Raw genomic sequence first — 22249 nt, forward strand, 5'->3', positions numbered from 1 at the left:
GCCTTTTCAACTGTATTTTGAGGAAAGCTCTCCACAGTTTAAATAATCTTATTCAAGAGTTTAAAGTCTAAAGGTGCTGCATACTGTACAAACAGTGAAGCGCTTCAAGTGTGCAAACAGAAAAATGAAACACAACAAGAAATCTATCGCCACAGAACAAACTTTTAACCTGAGATGGAAAAGCAGCGTCAAAGCAGCAGAGAGCTCAGATGTAAAAGTTAAAGATGCTGCAGATCAGTGGGAGCGGATTCCTGACGTCTGTTTACTGAACGGCTCCATCAAAGCTTCGCAGCAGTTTCCCGCCGTTCTCCCACACTTCATCTCACATCTGGCGCTCATCACCGCTAACGGCCCACAGCGACTGTTTTCGTGTTCCTGTCGTCGTCCAGCAGCGAACGCAGCGGCCTCGTTCTGATGATGGAGCGTCCGCGGCGACAGGAACCCGTGTTTGGGGTTCTGTACGATCCACACAGCGAGGCATCGACCTCCGGATCCACAGGCCTCCAACAATTAGCATTCTTCTAATCTCCACGCACACCACACCTTGGAGGTAAACAAACTCCCTCACCAACACAAACCCAGTATTGTTTAAGAGAACAGGATCCAAAAAATGAAGGGAGAAGCTTTTGATGTTGGAAAAAATTCCAGAATGTGAGCTTAAACGCCCAAACTTACAGCTGATAGGACTCAATCGCCAAAAAACATCACATATAATGAGAAAAATGCCAAATATTCTCCTTTTTACAGCTTCTTGAATGTGAGGATTTGCTGTTTTATTTTGTCACACAATAGGATGAGCAGCGATAGATGGAAGAATTAAGGTTTAGCTCAGATATTTAACTCACAATCTCTCATAATTTATCATTTTCTGACACTGAAGGTATCCACAAAGAAAAGAAATGATGTTCCATCCATAATTTAGTGAAAACAAAGCAGCAGCAAAATGTAACATTTACAGGAAGCTGCAAAGCTTAGACATTTACTGGTCATCCATGACGTTAAGCTAAGAACTTGTGGCGTTTTTAATAACTTCAATCATCATATCCTGTATATTCTGACCAGTAGCTGAGCACAAATTAGAAGCTTTATTGTCATCATGATGCAGTGCTGACAGCCTTACAATGAAATGTGTCCTACAGCAATAATATTCTGATCAGAAAAATCTGTGATGAAAAGTAGAATTAGTCAAACTTTTACTGTTTTCATTCCAGTTTCTATGATTTGTGCAGCTGCAGTGCTGCAAAAGGAAGTCATAGCTTTAGTTTACTGTACTGAGACTATATTTTAGTGTATTTACGTTCTAATTTACTGTATTACATTCCTTTTTTGTATTAACATTTTATTTTACTGTATTAATGTTAAATTTTACCGTATTAAGACTTCATTTTACTGTGTTAAGATTTTATTTTAATGTATTAACATTCTGTTTTACTGAACTAAGACTTTATTTTACTGTATTGGATTTTATTTTACAGTATTAACACTATTTTGTTGTATTAATATTCTTTTTACTGTACTAAGACTTTATTTTACTGCATTGACATTCTGTTTTACTGTATTAATGTTCATCTATGTTTTATCGTATTTTATTGTTGAAACACATTGAAATCTTGTGAATTTAAAGCTACAGTCCACATAAAGTCTGCAGCCAAATCACCCGTACTGCAGAATTAAAGGTGTAAACTCCACGAACTGACAGAAACATAAAAAGCTCTCCTGATCTTTGTGTTCAACAGTGAAATGTAAATACTAAAAGTCTGCCTGGTGTCATGTTTATGTGCAGTCGTGCAGAGCCAAAGGACACTCGGTTGGCGTTAACGGCCGAGATAAATAACCCTGACGCGGAGCTGGGACGAGACTCGTTAAACGTCCCGCAATTTCTCAGAAAACCTGCAAGAAACCAGGTGTTCACCGAGGAGAGGAACATAAAAGAGTAAAGGCTGAAGGCTTCAGTCTGGAAGCTCAAGTCATAAAGTTTAACCAGTTAGTGCAGAATACGTTCCATGTTACTAGCCTGACATAAACTCCTAAACCTCCAACAGAGACTGAAGACACAACATGACCAAAGAAAATGAATAATAGAGCCTAACTTCTTACTGCTGTGTAACCAAGAAATACTGACCCATTAGTGTGACTTGTGTTGTGTTTATCTGTATTTACATCACTGCACATGCGGACTTTTTCTACTACCAGAATGCCGACTTGAGATGAATGATCTGCAGCACTTTATGTCCACCTTCCACAAACACATGAACCACCACCTCCATCATGCAGATATCTAATAATTACTTCAGTGGCACCTTTTTTGTCGTCAAACACAAGATGTAAGCTTTGATTTTACAAAATCTGCATGTGCAGAAACATGAAACAGCGTATGAACGGTGTAAAAGCAGCTTAAAGGTCGATAATTTGTGGATTCTGCATCTTTGTGCTGCCCGATGTGGACATTAAACCTGGATGAGAGCCATAAGACAAAGTTTGATAATGGGATCGAGGTGTCGACAGACGTAACAGGATTTTTAAAAAATGTTTTGCTTTCTGTCAAGTGCAAAGGTGTTCACTGGAAAAAAAAATGCCCCTCTCAAAGCAAGAAAAAAAAACTTATTTCAAGGAACTTTTACCTTGAAACAAGTGAAAAAAAATCTGCCAACAGAACAAGTGAAAAATGGCTTTGGAAGATTTCTTGAAATAAGATGTGATATTTAGAATCTTAATATCTTAAAACTATTTGTGAAAACTTATTTCAAGCTCTATTGTACCAGGATTGTCAAGCTTAGGTGTCTAAAAATAAGCCAGACATGCTAAAAAAAACAGCAGTTTTTCACTCAATAATAGATTTTCACTTTCGTAACCTCCTAATTTGAGATGAATTAACCCTCCTTTTGTCTTTATTTACGGACACCAAAAATATTGGTTTCTTGTCTGAAAAAAATCCCAAAATTCAGCAAAAAATTTCCCAAATTTCTGAAAATGTGCAAAACCTTCAGGAAGAAAATTCCAACAATTCCTTAAAAGTTTCCCTTGAAAGTTTTTTTTCCAAATCTCCTAAATATGGCAAGAAAATCCTTGTAAATATTTTTTAAAAATGAGTAAAAATCTTCCCAAAAAATCCTAAAAATATTACATATATATCAGTAATTGTTGAATTCTGGTAGATTTTTTGTGAATGTTCTTAAATAAACATTTTTTACATTTCTTTTTTTCCACCAAAAAATGTTCAAAGATTTCCTAAAAATGTTTGAAAATGTGGACATCAGAAGTTTCACTGTGAAAATAGATTTTTTTCCACATTTTCAAACTTTAAAACGGGTTAATTTGACCAGCAGGATGACACGAAGGTTAAACTTATTCTGAGTTTTCTTGTAAAATTCAACTTAAAACAAGATAATTTCCAGATTGTTTGACTTAACAACATATTTAAGATGCGTAATCTTAAAACAAGTCCCTCCATCTGCTGAAATGTCTCTTGTTTAGTGAATTTATCTTAAATCAAGTGGGCTGAAACATCTTGACTAAAAATAAGATAAATAGACTTGGTAAGATTTGGAGTTTTTGCAGTGTTCAGTATAGAGCTGTGTTTTCAGTGTTCTTGTAGGAAATTAATTTGTTTAGACTAATCAACTAATCAGTGAATAGTTGACAAATTCATTGATAGTAGAATAGTTTTAACTTCCAGCTCCCCTCTAGGACTTCACTGTCGCTGCCTTCAGATGGAGATGCACAGAATGAAGAGCAGCTACAAATCAGAACCAAGAGTCACAGAACCATTTTTCTAACCCGGCATCCTGTTTCATATTTCCTGCCAACATTCTCATCATTATCTCCAATAACTTCTGCCTCCCATCACTGACAGAATCCTGCAGAGTGGAAGTCAAAGTTCAATTTAGATGAACTTTGGCTGCAAAACCTGGCAGAATATCTGAATGGTGCCTTCACTGAAGCTTCTTCAGTCTCTGGCGTAACTCTAGTGCTTTGCTCTATTTGATGTCAAACCTGGGTGTTTACGGTGGAATCGTCCAATCTAAGTATTGATAAAACCCATTTATGGTCGATTTTTAGTGTGCAAATGATCAGAATCCCTGCAAAAGCAAATAAAGAAAGAAAATCAATTCAGACTGTGCACATAGGAGCACTGAACCCTCAGAAAAACACCCAAAATAGAGTGTTTAAAGCAGCTTCTGCTCACAGAAAAGCAGAGTGGTTGCCCTAATGTTCAGAGGGTGAGTTCTCGTGAGTCAAAAAAAAACAAAAAAGCACCATTCATGGCATAGAGTACATTTTTCCCTCGCATTGAGGGCCGAGGCGGGACCTGGCAGCGGGTTGTGGGGAACAGAGACTCGGCTGGAGAGTCTGCAGCTGAAAAAACAAGCCTGAGGAGTCCAGCTCAGCCAGCAGCAGTATGTTGGGTAAACATGAGCCAAGGTAAAAAAAAAAAAAGATCTCCGCACAAACACACACATTTCTGATTTCTGAGCCGGCACTGACACTCACCCATGAAGGATCCGGTGCTGCATATGAGGCTGAAAAAGCAGCTTTCAGGTGGCAGAGTTCCACATTTACTACAATGAAAACAGAGCAGGGGAGGGCGGTTAGTTCAGGCACACGTCCAGGCCGAAGTTCACACGAGTTCTCAGAGAGTTCAAACCTCGACCTCCCGTTCTTTCTGTCGTACACCTCCTCATAGTTTCTGGTCCTGTGTCTTTACTGTGCAGCTCTCAGTTCCGTAAAAATAGTCGTGAAAAAGCAGAAAGGCCTCAAACTGTCCTCAGCTACTCTGTGGTATTAAAACACTGCCAGGCATTTTTTTCTTGGAAACTCTATAAATGGACAATTTTTCTGGGAGGTCGAGGAAAGAAAGACGCTGAGATCTTTATCTATAAACCACAAAAAAAAAAAAACACATTATAACGGCATTTTTCTCAAGACAAGCAGAGGAAGGCTTAGGTTTCGTGCATCCACAGCAACAGAAGCCCTCGTTCATCAGCCTGGTTGTCTTTGTGTGAGGAGGGGAAATCAGTGTTTATATCATGCGACTTGGTGGAGCAACATTTCAAAGTCTGCTGAAGGATCCACAACACTGGACAAAAGCTCTGCTTCCTGTCGAGGTGAAGAGTCAAACGGACAACAAGCTGTGCACCAAATATCTCTGAAGCCGGCTCAAACAGACAGAAATGCTTTCTGGATGCTTTATTTTCTGGTTTTTGTGTTTTGTTTTGATCAGATTATAGTTAGAAGCTAATGTCTGAGCAATTAGCAGGTTGGTAACTTTATCGAATATGTGTCGGAAAAAGCCCAATTTGTGTTGATATGCGCGCTTTAACAACCCAACTCGGTCCTGATGTCGTAAAGAAAAAGCATCCTTGTAAAGTTTAGTTTAACAAGAGCGTTATTCCATCTCAAATCATCAGATTTCTTCTGCTCGACACGATCTGACTTGCATGAAACTTTTTTTAACCATAAATTACGGATGTTTAAAATGTTAGCTGAGAAATTTCGACCAATATATGAAATACTTTCTGGCATAATAGCTTGTACAAGTTGCTCGTAGATGCACTTTAAGCATGTTTTATGACAGCGAAAGTTGGGGTTTTGCTTAAAAAAAACAGTAAGTCAGGAACTATTTTAGATAAACTTACTCTGGACAACGCAATGAAATCAATAATCACATTATTTGGCTGCATGCAAAAGGTATTTCTCTTAGTTTTAATTGGAGAACAGTTCCATTCACTTTCTCTTGGACTGGGCTATCAATATGGATGTCCAATATCGGCTTTTTGCAAATAACCGATATGCCAATATTGTCCAACTCTGAATTTCTGACTCCAATATCAAAATACAAAGTAAAATACAAAGAATTTTGCAAAAAAGACCAACCATCAGACTCAGTACCACCTACTGCTGCACTGTGCATTAACAGAGCTGCTCAAAACGTCTACCTTCTCATCAATATTTCTGCCTTTACGTCTCATAAAACGTATAAAATCGTGAAATAACCTTTCAGTCATTTACAATATATTAAGTACACATTTATTTAAAAACTCAACCTGCAAGTTGCACCTTAAACTGATCCTTTCTTTAAATGTTGATGATGCTTTTTACCATTCATTTAATTGATTCTTTCATTCAAACTCTGATTACACTGAGGTATGAAGGTCTCCTTTAGAAAGACAACAAAACACGTCAGCACACAAATAACAAACTTAGGTAGCAAAAAAAAAATACTGAAAGACAAAGTTACCAAAATAATCTAAGCATTAATTAGAACATTTAAGTGTGAAAACATCAGACAGGAAATGCAAGTTGAGCAAAAGCTTGTAAAGTCAGGACTTTAACTTGTCTGGCCTTAATCGACTCATTTGGACTTTAGAAGGGACTTTAAATGCAGCACATTTACCACTTAAATGTCTTGTATTTCACATTTTGTCCATGAATCCCACTGATTAGTTTCTTCATTAATCACAGGTTACACTGAGGACCAAGAAAAACAATTGAGTGTTTCAGTAAAAGAGGACATTTTCTAAAAAATGACCAAAAAACAAGCGACTATTTCAATTTATGAAAACAAAACCAGACATTCCGGAGCGTAAAGAACTGACTTCAAACCGCAGACTGCAGCAGAGTCAGGCTGTTCTTTCACATCATGGAGGTTTGTGGTCTCATTGTGTGCACAGCGAGTGTTTTCTTGTGTTTGACTGATATTATTACTATTGTTTGAGCGGAAAGAGGACCCTTGTGTTTCGTCATTGCGGTTTTTAGAAGACCAGGACTCAATGTTCTCAGAGCAGAGCCGCTCGGATCATCGGGGACCAGAAACATTACAGAAACCAGACGTTTAAATGTACAGTGGTATGAAGTTATTTAAGCGGCAGAGGCGGCGTCACCGACCTGATGAGTGGGATGTTGTCCAGAGTGCAGCACAGCACAGGACCCCTCTGCAGTTGAAGAGGCTCCTCACAGGACTCATTGTAAAGCCTGCAAACACACATGCATTCACTGACTGCAATCTGTAAGCAGATGCTGTACATAGTTAGAGACTATTTCAAGTTTAGACATCAGATGCTTTCTATAAATCAGAGTTTAAAGCATGTTTCAGAATGAATCTCTCTTAATGCAACCAATGAACCAATCAACTACCAACCAACCAACCAACCAACCAACTACCGAACCAACCGACCAACCGACCAACCGACCGACCACCGAACCAACCAACCATTGAACCAACCAACCAACCAACCGAACAACCAACCAACCGCCAAACCAACCAACCATTGAATCAACCAACCAACCAACCAACCGGCCACCAAACCAACCAACCATTGAACCAACCAACCAACCAACCGACCAACCAACCAACCACCGAACCAACCAACCACCAAACCAACCAACCATTGAACCAACCAACCAACCAGCCAACCAGCCAACCAGCCAACCAACCGACCAATCACTCAAACACACACGTACATTCACGTATTGGAATCTGTAAGCAGATACTGTACATATTTATAGACTTTTTTGAGTTTAGACATCAGCTGCTTTCTCTAGATCAAAGATTAAAGCACATTTCATAATGAATCTCTCTTAATGCAGGTAAGTAAGCAGCAGGCCAATAATCCTGGACCCAACAGGAACCCAATGTCCCTCCTAAATGCTTTTTCTGTCTATGTGCTTACTATTATTTCTATTTTTGCATTGTATTTATACTATTTAATCCTGTTTTTTTATTGTAAATACCAGAGATTTTTGCACTGTATTTCTTCAACCAGAACAATTTACACAATAATTGCATGTTGTTTTGTACATTAGTTTCCTTATTTTTCTTATACGTAACATGTATGAACTACTGGATGCCTTGAATTTCCCCAAAGAGGTGAACAGATTATCCATCCATCCATCCATCCATCCATCCATCCATCCATCCATCCATCCATCCATCCAATCAACCGACTAACTAACCAACCAACCACTCAACCAGACAACCAACCAACCATCCAACCAACAACCCAACCAACCAATGGACCATCCTTCCTCTACAGGGGGGTCCTGTGCTGTATATACTAACCTTTAATGTTAATGGTGCTAACCTGCCTTCTTGTTATTTTATGTTTTTGTATGTAAGCTGCTGAACACTTGAATTTCGATTGGGATTAATAAAGTATCTATCTATCTATCTATCTATTGCAGAAAAGTAAGCAGCAGCAGCAAAACTCTGTTAATGGTTGAGCATCGACAGCATCACTTATGGCATCAAAGCTCTCATTTTACGCAACAGACAGTAGAAAATTAACCCAAAGTGTTTTTCGGTGAATGGTCTTTTAGATGCCCAGCTGCATGTGGTGTTTGGATTATACAACTCTGAGACGCATGAGGGGTTCTGGTGCATGGTCAAAATAACAAATCCCCACATGGGAAAGGTTTTCTACAACACAGTACATCAGTGAAACATTGAGTGGACTTTACAGTTAATGAGAAATTGTTTTCATAAACAGTTTTATTTGCAGCTTTGGATACAGTTGATTGTCTTAAGTATTTAGTGGCCACATCAGGTTCAGCTTTATACTCTTTTTTAGTATTTATAATCTCTCAAATAAAAAGTTCTACGTTGCTATTAGTAGTTATTACTCATTTACAAGTTAACTTCTGGAGTCCCTCAAGGCTCTGTCCTCGATCCCTTTTCTGTTCTCTTAAAAGAGAATGTTATTTTTTGGTTGTCACTTTCCATTTTCATACAGATGATTCTCAGATGATCTATTTCTAATTTGACCCCAACACAACTGTGCAAAAATACAATCCTGCCTTACAAATGTCAGCTAGAATTACTGCATTGCGGTTGTTCACTTCTGTCAACTAATCAAGTCACAATTTACATCCACAACAATCCAGACTTCGTGTTTTCCATTTTCAATATAAAATGTCATCACAAAAGTAGTCCTATAATTTTTTACATGACTGTATCTTATGGCCTTTTCAAGCAACAATTTGGATATTTCATGTTATAAAAGCTTTTTAAATACACATGTATGAGACAAATTATCTGAAACTGGACATATAATCTAAATTCAACAACACCTTTTAAATATCTTTATAAACTTTTCACATATTCAGGTAATGCACCTGTTTACTGATAAGTTTCTCCTGATTTGTGTCTTTAGAAACAATCTGACATAAGATAAGAAGTTATTGATGTAGTTGGGGTTATTAGTGTGTTTTCTGTACCAGCTGGGAAGGTTTTCATTAAAGAATCAAACCGGTGATTTAAACCATGCTTGTGCTGCACATACCAAAGAAGTCCCTCAGTATCACAGATGACAAGTTCCTCCTCTTTTCCTGCATTTAAACCATCTGTCTGCATTCTTTATCTCGGCTGCAGCTTCGGTTTACCAAATCCCATCGTTTCACTCCCACTTTTCCTTCACATACTCTGTCCTCGTGTCAACATTTGTCTTTATTTCCTTCATGTCTTCATTCCTTCTCCATCTTGTGTAGTGTTTGACTTGAGGCTGAGCAGCTTCCAAGAACCGAGGAGAAAAGATTCCTCAGTAAAACGGAGACCACCAATCTTGAATCGCTGCTACATAAACAAACCTGGTGAGAAAACTGGATTTTATCTTTCGACAAGATTTACAGTTTTCACAGCAATGAGTAATTATTCACAGCCAGCGAGAGCGTAGCTGAGATTTGTAATACAAAACAGTCATTAAAAGTACATCAACAGTGTTTTTCCTCACAAATAGTCCCCAGATTGAGTGCATTTGAAAATACAGACTTCATTTTTGAGCTTCTGGAAAACCAAAAGACCTGAAAATCGATAATAAAGCAACAAATTTCTGTCATGTGTCACTAATTTGATCCATTTACCATCTACTGTCCTGTGCAATATTTATTTGTGGTTGTTCGTCTGTGTATGTGGCCCTGTGACAGACTGGCGACCTGTCCGGGGTGTCCCCTGCCTTCGCCAGAGTCAGCTGGGATAGGCTCCAGCACCCCCCGCGACCCTAATGAGGATAAAGCGGTGTATAGAGGATGGATGGATGGATGGATGTCCTGTGCAATATTTATTTGGTATCATGTTAATTATATTTAAGTTCATTTAAGTCTAAGATTCACTCACTTTCAGTGCTGTTTTGGTATCTACAACTCCTGGAGGATACATCTGGTTCTTCATTTGCTCCACTTACAACTGTTATCGGATCTGATCATACAACTGTTTTTCAGAGCTCTTTCACCTACAATTTTTGTACCTTTTTTGCTAAATATTAGCAATTTTGCACCTTTTTTCTAACACCAGCACAATTTGACCATTAATTGCACAATCTGTTGTACATTAGGCTTCTTATTTTTCTTAAATGTGACGTGTAAGGTGCTAGATACCTTGAATTATAAATAAAATAAATTATAAATAAAGTATCCCTCCATCCATCCATCCATCCAACTAAGCAACCAGTCAACTACTAACCGACCAAGAAACCAACCAGTTTACCAACCAATCAACCACGCAACCAGCCAACCAGCCACCCACCCACCCATCCATCCATCCAACCAATGAACCACTTAACCAACCAACCAATCAACCATACAATCAGCCAACCGCCCATCCATCCATCCATCCATCTAAGCAGCCAGTCAACTACTAACCGACTAAGAAACCAACCAGTTTACCAACCAATCAACCACGCAACCAGCCAACCAGCCACCCACCCACCATCCATCCATCCATCCATCCATCCATCCATCTAACCGCTTAACCAACCAACCAACCAACCAACCAACCAACCAACCAACCAACCATCCATCCATACAACCAACCAAACGAGCAACTAACCAACCGCTAACCAACCAAGCAAAAACCACTTAACCAACCAACCAATAACCAGCCAACCGCCCATCCATCCATCCAATGAACCACTTAACCAACCAACCACCAAACCACCCAACCAACCGATCAACCAACCAACTTATGAACCAGCTGTTCATAAGAAACAAGAGTTTTCTAACATTTTTTTTCCATCTAGCTGCTAAATACACTCAAAAAACTACAAATTCAAACAAAAGATAGGGAAATCAATAATTTAGATTAATTAAGGGACACAGAGTTTTTCAAATCTTTCAAACTCATATTACATATCAAAGAAGCATGTGTATGTGTTTGTGTGTGTTTTGTACCAGTTTTGCACAGGACAGACGTGCTGGTTGTAGAGGGACATCGCATATCTGTAGAAATAAAGAAAAAAAACACAATCTTTGGTTACAAATCTTAACAGTCAGGATGTTTTAAAGACTCTAATACAGTTTGGACAGAATGTGTGATTTATCAGCTGTGTGTTTGTCAAGAGTTAAATCAGTTCCTGTGCAGCAGAAGTTCTGTTTCACCCACTGAAATGTAGTATTTGAAAGCAGGATCAACACCAGTCCAGGCTCTTCTTCACTAACAAAACACACATGAAATACCGCCGAGTCGCTTTCACACACCGAGGCGGTTCGTCTTCGTCACACATGTGCTCTGAGGCTGGATTTTAACTTCTGCGGTGAAGCCACTGGTGCTTTTTAAATCCCGTAAATCTGTCAGCGAACCAATGAGGGACTCCTCAAACACACAGCTGAGCAGCAGCACTGAGATAATTCATTAGACACACAAATGAAGCTCATGTTCAGAGGCAGCGGCAGCAGATGTTAGCTGGTCAGATATCTCACAAACAACCAAATAGATTTCCATGAGGTTTAATGCAGATGTTCACGTTCCCCAGAGGATGAACCTTCCTCATGATGATTGGTAGCATTTAATCTGGTGCCAGCATGCGGTTTAATGCACGAAGGGTCAATAGTTGGTTTTTACCTCATTTGACATTTTCAACTAAATATGAAAGAGGAGTTTTACATAATACTGTTTATAAAAGAGGGTGTTTTTTCATCACTTTCATTTAAAAAAAAATGGCAGTCATAAATTGAGAGTATTTTCATTTCTCCAGGCATCACTACACCTGATTCTTCTTCTAACTGTGAACCAAATGTAAATATTATGTCATCGTAGGCTTAAATAGATCATGAATGTCAAAATCCTGTAACAGATAAAGGACTAAAAATCACAGGGACTGAGGCACTGGGGAAACGCTGTCCTACGTAACATGTGCAATGAGGAAAATAAAATGAAACAAATAAAACCAAATAAAATGAAACAAAACATTACTAACACTGAGATGTAAATATCAAAATAAAATAATATAAAATATTTATGATTAACACTGAGATAGAAGTAAAAATAAAAAAGAATAAAAATGTATAAAAACTAAATAATAAACTACATTAAATATACAAACATGCAAATATCAATAAATAAAATTAGTTCTACAAAGAGTAAAAAATAAATAAAATCTATCAAATTGATCAAGAGCCTTACTAAAAAGATAGGTCTAGAAACTCCAGTGTTGCAATAAAGTCTCAGGTCTTTCCAAAACAACTTAAAATACATTTAATACCACAGATAAGACACACAAGACTGAGCAGGACAAGCTGTACTGTACTGAACACAAAGTGAAAAACGAGAGTATTGATCGCTGATTAGACTCAGGTTGGATCTATTTTAACTTCAACTAACAATAAAAGGCAAGGCAAATTTATTTATATAGCGCATTTCAACAACGAGGCGATTCAAAGTGCTTTACAAAGACATTAAGAACAGAGGATGACGATTATTAAAAGAAAAACAAAAGAAAACATTTATGAAATCATTTAAAAAAAAGTCAGAACAGTAAAGAGATCAAAAACAGAAGTCAGAAAACAAGGGCTGTTTAAAATAACTGTCATAAAATAAGAGTTAAAATAACTGTTAAAAGTAACTGTCATAAAATAAGGTTTAAAATAATTTAAAATACTTTAATCAAAAGCAGCTGAGAACAGGTACATCTTAAGAATGGATTTAAACGTGCTGAGAGTTTCAGCTGATCTACAGTTTTCTGGGAGTTTGTTCCATATATATGGAGCATAGAAGCTGAATGCAGCTTCTCTGTGTTTGGTTTTTACTCTAGGAACTACTAGAAGATCTGATCCAGATGACCTGAGTGGTCTGGGTGGTTCATACTGAGTCAGGAGGTCTCTGATGTATTTTGGTCCTAGACCATTTAAAGCTTTGTAGACCAGCAACAGGACTTTAAAATCTACCCTCTGAGTGACAGGAAGCCAGTGTAAGGACTTTAAAACTGTGATATGGTCTCTTTTCTTGGTTTTAGTGAGGACTCGAGCAGCAGAGTTTTGAATCTGCTGCAGTTGTTTGAGTGTTTTTTTAGGTAGACCTGTAAAGATACTGTTACTGTAATCAAGCCGACTGAAAATAAATGCGTGGACTAGCTTTTCCAGGTCCTGCTGAGACATCAGCCCTTTAATTCTTGAGATATTTTTTAAGTGATAGTAAGCCAACTTTGTAACTGCTTTAATGTGTTTTCCGAAACTGAGTTCTGAGTCCATCACCACACCCAGATTTCTGGCCTGGTCTGCAGTGAGATAGAGAGATGGCACATTTAGTTTAGAACTACTGTTTCAACATTTGATGGACTGATGACATCTGTGGTCTCTTCACAGGTCAGAAAAAACAACAAAACTGCAGAGAGTGGGGACTTGATTTGAAGCTGGATGGTGAAATCGAGCAGAAGATGCTCTTGAGGAGCTAATAGACGACACAAAGCTAGTATAAACACAATTCCATAAACACTGCAAAGGTTCTGTTTGGTAGAAATAATTCACCCAGCTCTGGTTAAAATGTAAAACATCTCCTCATTCTTTCCCACTAAACCTCCTCACAGCTGGTGGAAGCTGCAGAGTTTCTGGGTCCAGCAGCTCTTCAGCATTTAAAGCCATCAACAGACAGAAAAATGAGGATTTCAGCCTGATGTCTGGCGGCTTTAGAGACCCGACGTGAAAACTTCTCATCCACTAAACAAAAGGTGTGAAAGCTGTAAATGTGATCACACCGAGGAGAGAAAGGAGGAGAAGAAAGTCTCTGTTTCTGCAGAAGGTGTTAATCAGGGAAGTGACGAGCTTCATGACCGCCGCAGAGCAAATGTTTGACCGCAGATTTAACTAGAAGATGTGACGGTGAGCAACCAGGCCAGACGTAAAGTCTTCTATCTGGACCAACACAACTATACACTGATTAACTATCATTTCTCTGACCTCTCTGATGCCTCTGAATTCACACTGTGGCGTTAAATAGGAGGCATAAAGCTGCAAATGAATGATTATTTATTCTGCATCGAGATGTCCCAAATCAGAAATCAATTACTGTTAAAATAAACTCCAAAGTCCATGAACAAAAATGCAATAATAATGCATTTAAAAATTCTACTAAATCTAAAAAAGTGATACAAATAAAAACATTCTAAAAATATATAAATACAAGAAATATTTTTAAAAAATGAATGATATAAGAATATTGAATAAAATAACAAGTTAAATAAAAAACTAAATCAAATTAAATTATAATAAAATAAACAAGCACATCCAGGCCCATTCTGTCACTCTTGTATATTCTGTTGATTTTTTATTACATATTACATATATTTTTACTTTATTTCACTTTAATTTGATTTTAGTTTTTGTTTTATTTTACCTCAATTTTATCCCCTAATATTCTGTGTTGTCTTATTGTTCACCCTTTATTGAATATCCATGCTGCCAGAACAACTTTATTTTAATAAAACCACCAAAGTCTAAGTTTTAAAAGCAGCTCTTATTGCTGCAGATGTTCCACCTATGAGGGAAGATGACTGAGAGAAAAAAAAGGAAGGAAGGTGGAGGATAAACGCAGAGACGCCAGGATCAGATGAACCGGGAGGAATTTCAACAATGACTGCGGCACAGTTGGTGAATAAACATTGAGATGTTGGTGTTGGCCTTCGAAAGAGGAAATTTTCTAGATGTGAGGACTTTGAACAGTCAGCTGAGGTCAAGATGAACATAGAACACAACTCATGAACTCGACTAAAGACTCTCATGAACTCGACTAAAGACTCACGAACACGACTGAAAGCTCTGATGAACACGACTAAAGACTCACGAACACGACTGAAAAATCTGATGAACACGACTAAAGACTCTCATGAACACGACTAAAGACTCTCATGAACATGACTAAAGACTATCATGAACACGACTAAAGACTCTCATGAACACGACTAAAGACTCATGAACACGACTAAAGACTCATGAACACGACTAAAGACTCATGAACACGACTAAAGACTCTCATGAACACGACTAAAGACTCATGAACACGACTAAAGACTCATGAACACGACTAAAGACTCATGAACACGACTAAAGACTCATGAACACGATTGAAAAATCTGATGAACACGACTACAGACTCTCATGAACACGACTAAAGACTCATGAACACGACTAAAGACTCATGAACACGACTAAAGACTCATGAACACGACTGAAAAATCTGATGAACACGACTACAGACTCTCATGAACACGACTAAAGACTCTCATGAACATGACTAAAGACTATCATGAACACGACTAAAGACTATCATGAACACGACTAAAGACTCATGAACACGACTAAAGACTCATGAACACGACTGAAAAATCTGATGAACACGACTACAGACTCTCATGAACATGACTAAAGACTCTCATGAACATGACTAAAGACTATCATGAACACGACTAAAGACTCTCATGAACACGACTAAAGACTCATGAACACGACTAAAGACTCATGAACACGACTAAAGACTCATGAACACGACTACAGACTCTCATGAACACGACTAAAGACTCATGAACACGACTAAAGACTCTCATGAACACGACTAAAGACTCATGAACACGACTAAAGACTCATGAACACGACTACAGACTCTCATGAACACGACTAAAGACTCATGAACACGACTAAAGACTCATGAACACGACTAAAGACTCATGAACACGACTGAAAAATCTGATGAACACGACTACAGACTCTCATGAACACGACTAAAGACTCTCATGAACATGACTAAAGACTATCATGAACACGACTAAAGACTCTCATGAACACGACTAAAGACTCTCATGAACATGACTAAAGACTATCATGAACACGACTAAAGACTCTCATGAACACGACTAAAGACTCTCATGAACACGACTAAAGACTATCATGAACACGACAAAAGACTCTCATGAACACGACTAAAGACTCATGAACACGACTAAAGACTCATGAACACGACTAAAGACTCATGAACACGACTACAGACTCATGAACACGACTAAAGACTCATGAACACGACTACAGACTCTCATGAACACGACTAAAGACTCATGAACATGACTACAGACTCTCATGAACACGACTAAAGACTCATGAACACGACTACAGACTCTCATGAACACGACTAAAGACTCATGAACACGACTACAGACTCTCATGAACACGACTAAAGACTCTCATGAACATGACTAAAGACTATCATGAACACGACAAAAGACTCTCATGAACACGACTAAAGACTCATGAACACGACTAAAGACTCATGAACACGACTACAGACTCTCATGAACACGACTAAAGACTCTCATGAACACAATTAAAGACTCATGAACACGACTACAGACTCATGAATAACAAAAACACTAAGCTGTCAATGAATTTTTCAGGTTCAAAATATTTAAACAATTGCTTCATTTACACACAACAAGGTCATGTAAATGCTGACGCTCGGCGTATTTAAGAATAAAAGTGGGAGAAACTCACACGACCCATATTCCTGTGATGGTGAAGACGGGCAGACTGACAGGAAGAAACATCCACATGGACATGATGCTTCAGTACGGAGCTGCAGAGACACAAAAACACCAAGTTACACTTTAAACAGACCATAAATTAACTCAGCACAAGCAAAATCTACTGTTAGGATAATCAATTAACTGTTCAAGCTGTTTATAAAAGTTTAAAAAATGTCAAAAATGTTCTCGTTTTAGCTCCTTAAATGTGAAGATTTGTTGTTTTTCTAATGTAAGTTGAAGGTTTTGGGGAGTGTCTGTGTGATTAAATGGTTAACTGATTAATCAGTTAAGGAACGAGATCAATACTCTCACAAAGGGCTGCATCAGACAACAGAATGTTTGCCAATAATTTATTGATTGATCATGAGACTCGGGTGTGTTTTGTTTCTAATGAAGGAGACACAACGTGTTCATATGAGAAGGTTTTCTCCACAAACACAGACATTAGTTGTTAAAATCAGCGGAATTCTACTTTCAGATGCTCAGATTAACATGTGAGGGGCAAAAAGGAGTTCTGTTGCCCCTCCTTCCTGCCCCTCTGCAGCTTTTCTAAACACATACGATGAGGAATGAACACAGTTTGAGTGACTGGATGTTAAAACTGAATTTCAGTGGATGTTTTACTTATTAAAGTTTTTCTTTTAATGAAATCTAGAAATTTTTACAAGGAAAAATGAGAAACAGAAAAGCTTCAGGAGCCCCTGAAAGTCTGATCATATTCTGAAAATATTGTTGTTGTTGTTGAGAAGAAGAAGAAAAATATATAAGTAATAGTAAATTAATTAAAAATTTTTGAAACAAGACAGACACTTAAAGAGAAAATACAGAAAATAAAATCATAAAATAGAATAAAAAGAAAAAATGTATTAAAATTTTAGAAATAAGACGGGAACTGGGGAAGAGAATGCACAAAATATAATAAAAATAAAATAAAATATAAAAAATGACTCAAAATTTGCTCAAAATCACAGATATGGTCTCAAAAATAACATAAAACTGTCCAAAATAACTGATAATCTGCCTAAAATGTCTCAAATTTGGTCAAAAATGATTCAAAACTTGTCCAAAATGAATCAAAAAGACAGAAAATCATTCAGAATGTCTTGAAAACTATTACGATGAAAAAAAGAAATTGTCCAGAATGACAGAATGGTTGCCTAAATAACCTAAAATCTGTCTGAAATGGCTCAAATTTTGTCCAAAATGACGCAAAATTCATCCAAAATCACAGATGTTGCACAAAATTTCTTGAAAAATCAGTCAAAAGTGTCCAAAATGAGATAAGTTCTGTCCAAAAATTATTTGGAAATCTAACTCTTTTGTATGTTGCACAGAGAAGTCATATAATACTGGAAATTTTGGTGCTGTCATCTTGATCAAGCGCACAAAATACTGTTAAAAACTGAAAGATTGTCATAAATAAACAATAACTTGGCTTAAACTTTTGTTTATTGCACAGAAAAATCATATAATATTGGAAAATAAAATGCTACATTCAATTTAAGCACAAGAATACTGTTTAAAAAGTAAAACAGGAAAAAAAAAGTTTAAAACATAAATAATAACATGAATAAAACACAAAACCGCACCAAAAATAAACTAAAATCCTTATAACAAATACTTTTATTCTCTGCTTTCTGTCTGGACATTAAAACTAATGTCACTTCTTCACATAAAACCTCTTTTTTGTCTCTGATTCTGTACCGGAGAAGCTGGACTTTTACGCTCCACAGTTTATCCACGGAACTTTTACGCACAGCCTCGGTGCGTAAAGCGACGCGTCTGAACTCACCTCGTTGTTTCAGAGAAAAAGCTTCATCTCAGCTCCTCCAGACTGCACGAAAAGTGGCATAAAGTCCGAGCTGCTGCTTCTAGTTTCATCGTCCACATGTGAGAGAGTCGCTGCAGGTTTGTGTCCAGGAGGAGCTGAAGGAGGTTTCTTCATTCATCCTCCGTGTTGTGATGAGAGGAGGAGAGAACAGCTGGAGGCTCAAACTTTAACTCCTCCCAGGAAAACTCACATTTCTCCCGCAGCTCTACTCTAAAAACTCGTTTCATCCACTATACTGTCATGAAATCAGTCATTTTAGTCATTTTTGTGCTTCTAAACTGAACGTTTCTGTGCGTGAAGTGGATGTTGTTGATCATTTTGTCTCCGTCTACTTCCTGGAAACTTATTTCACAACCGGATTGCGGCTAAATTATGCATCAGTCGGCGGTGACTCCGGACTGGAGTCTGAGATATTAGATTTCCAAAGTTTTTTTTCCCTCCTTATTAAAGAGCTCAAAATGTTTTCCGAGAAAGCAGAGATGCTGCATTCAGGTGCCAACTAAAAGCTCGGGATTCCCAGTTATCTGTTGTGGATGGAACTGATGCGGGATTTTCTGCAGCAAAGATAAACTAATTACGGTGTTTAAAATGCCCACAGAGGAAAATATTACAAAAGATTATTTTCCTTTTTATTCTCTTACTTATTTAGTCATTTATGTGTTTCATTTTTCCTGTCCTGATGCATCTTTGTGAATGAAACACAGGAGAATGATGGGAAATGTGGTTTGTACACTAAAATAAAAGTTAAATCAGCAATAAATGTAGGTTTTCACATTTATTATTACTTTTACTTGCATTGGAGCACTTTTACACGGTGGCTTTGGTGCTTTTCTTACAGTTAAGTGAAGGATCTGAATGTTTTTTACGTTGCTGTTGTGTCAGATCCTGAGAAAAACACCAAAATCTCTGTGAATAAAGCATCAAAACAACTAAACTTTCAACATTTGGCATTGGAACAGAAGCAACAGAAGATTTATTTCCCTGACAAGCTGTGAAATGCTGCTTAGTTTAAAACCAAGATATTTTATTTTTAGGGAAACATTTGAAGGTAACATGACATTAAGAGTCCATCTGAGAGGCATAAACTGGATTATAAAGTTTAAATGCATCCACTTTTTACTATATATCTGCTTGGAATAGTTTAATCTGAAATAAAATGCTTTTTACTTTACTGTTGTATTTAAATAATAAAGGTTTAAGGCCCAGTTTTTATTCTTGCTGCACTTTTCTATGATTTTCAGCAATAAAACCAATATAAAAATTGTTTATTGTGAGTAAATGTTGTAAAAGTACAGACATCATTCTGCACCTGTGAGGCTCATGTTATTATATCACAGAATTAGATTTTTATTATGGATAAACGCATGACGTTGGTAGGTTGTATTATGAATATCCGGGGGAAAAAGAAGAAAAACAAAGTTTATTTCGCCCAAAATACTACTTCCTGTCCAGGTTTTGAAGGTTTGTTCCACCCAAATAGTGCTTTCCAACTAATTTATGTCCCCAAATAGTGTTTTCCAACTAATAAATCATAATTTAAAGGTTTATTCTACCCCAAGTACTTCTTTCTGTCCAATGACTTGTAGTTTTAACAGTTTATTTCACTCAAAATACTACTTCCTGTGTGTAGTTTGTAAGGTTGATTCCACCCAAATAGTTTTTTCAACCAACAAGATGTCGCATCAAAAGTTTATTCTACCCAAAGTCCCAGTTTCAGTCCAAAAACTTGTACTTTTAAAGGTTTATTCCACACAAAATACTGCTTTCTGTCCATGTACTTATCATTTAAAGTCTAATTTCAGATAGATAGTTGTAGAAGTGTAAAAAGGATTAAATAATAGTTTAAATATTTGAAGTTGAACGCAGCTAAACATGGAAATACCTGAGAGAAAAGTACGTCAGCCTCTGCAGACCGAACAATAGATGCTAAATCAGATCTTTACTCAACAATAAACATGTTTTGTTCAGAAGTTCTTTGCTTTGTTTATTTCCTAGAAAAGTCACTTCAGAGTAAAAGTGTTTCTAGGAACAGCCTGAACTCGTGTAGATCCTCTATTTGGCCACATGGAGGAGCACATTTCTGATTTTATTGTTGAACCTTTACTAACTACATAATTTCTACATGTACCAAAAACCAGTAAAAGTACAACAATCAGTAGATTTTCTGTTGTCTGTTTGTGTTCTAGTTTTATTATAAGGCATAAAAAGCAACACTGGAATGCAAAAATAGTCATTTATGAGCAAAGAAATCCTGCTTTTAAAAGGTTTGTTGTATCATAAACCTGTTATCAGCAAAACACACTTTAGTCAAGGTGCCAAATTACTAATTTTAAGCATTTATGTTTAATTATTGCATTATTATGGATCATTTTATGTAGTTTCAAAATATTTTTTTGTGCTAAAACACAAATGTGACCAAGTAAAGCAATAAGTAGTCAGTAATTGTTAAATAAAGCTGTACAATGGATTCAAAAGTACAAAAAGTACAATATTATACTGTGAAATTTAACCACAGGTTGGTGTGGTTGGTGTTTTTTTTTTTTATAGTTTTAACATAACGAAGCTACAAAACTTGTGTGAGAGCACCTGAAGGCACCGTCACGTGTCTCCCAGTGTGACCAACCATCCAGAGGTTGACAGCTGGTTTACATCATGTTTAAATAAAAGGTTTACAGTGTGGAGCTACTCCGAGCTGCCACTCGGGGGCGATGCAGGCTTTATTATAGAGGCACTTTATCATACAATAGAGACTGAGGTTTAGTCTGAAAACAGGATTATTTTCCTCAAAATTGTATTTTTTAGTTGTTCTCTAGAGACATTTAGACACACAGATGACGTTACTTCAAGGAAAGGACAAACTACATAGTAAAAGTACTCAGTAATGGAAGAAGAAGTGAGAAAATGAGGTAATTAGAGACTGAATCAAGTTAGAGGACATAAAGAAGCGGATTCTGAAGGCAGAATAACAGCTGTAGATTCAGGACCACAGCTGTAGGACTCCAGTGTGACTCAACAGCGCCACCTGCTGAGCTGGATGGTAAATATAAAGTATAAATTATGGTTTTAAAGGTGAATTTCACTCAAAAGTTGTTCTTTCTGCCCAATTATTTATAGTTTTAAAGGTCTATTCTACCCAAATACTACTTTCTATACAAATATTTATAGTTGTAAAGGGTTATTCTACCCAAATATTCTTTTCAAACTAACAAAAAATTGCTTTAAAATGTTGATTTCACCCAAAATACTACTTCCTGTCCAAGTACTTATGGTTTTAAATGTTAGTTTCAAGCAAAATTCTACTTTCTGTCCTAGAACTCGGGAGTTTTCAAATTTATTCTAACCAAAAAAACCTACTTTATGTTCAAGGACTTGGAGTTTTAAAGGTTTACTTTACCCCAAATACTACTTTATGTTCTAAAAAAAATTATTTAAAATGTTGATTTCCCCCAAAATACTGTTGTCTGTTCAAGTACTTTGGACTTTAAAGGGTTCTTCTACCCAAATATTACTTTATAACTAACAAAACTTGGTTTAAAATGTTGATTTCGCCCAGAATACTACTTTTTGACCATGTACTTGGAGTTTCAAAGGTTTACTTTAGCCCAAATATGACTTTATGTTCAAGTACATGGAGTTTAAAGGGTTA

General features: G+C 37.0%; 1 protein-coding gene across 1 annotated transcript in view; it reads right to left on the reverse strand.

Moving 5' to 3' along the window:
- Positions 1–18746, reverse strand: part of LOC110969334 (transmembrane protein 150A-like) — a 34354-nt gene extending 15608 nt beyond the window's left edge. Inside the window, exons 1-5 of the mRNA XM_051939278.1 lie at positions 18565–18746; positions 16741–16822; positions 11161–11208; positions 6886–6972; positions 4492–4559 (exon numbers count right to left, since the gene is read on the reverse strand). Coding sequence (XP_051795238.1) covers positions 4492–4559; positions 6886–6972; positions 11161–11208; positions 16741–16805 — 268 coding nt within the window. The 5' untranslated portion in view covers positions 16806–16822; positions 18565–18746. The remainder of the gene's footprint in view (positions 1–4491; positions 4560–6885; positions 6973–11160; positions 11209–16740; positions 16823–18564) is intronic.
- Between the last annotated feature and the right edge of the window lie 3503 nt (positions 18747–22249).

This window comes from Acanthochromis polyacanthus, chromosome 19 (genome assembly GCF_021347895.1).
Source record: "Acanthochromis polyacanthus isolate Apoly-LR-REF ecotype Palm Island chromosome 19, KAUST_Apoly_ChrSc, whole genome shotgun sequence".
Lineage (NCBI taxonomy): Eukaryota > Metazoa > Chordata > Actinopteri > Pomacentridae > Acanthochromis > Acanthochromis polyacanthus.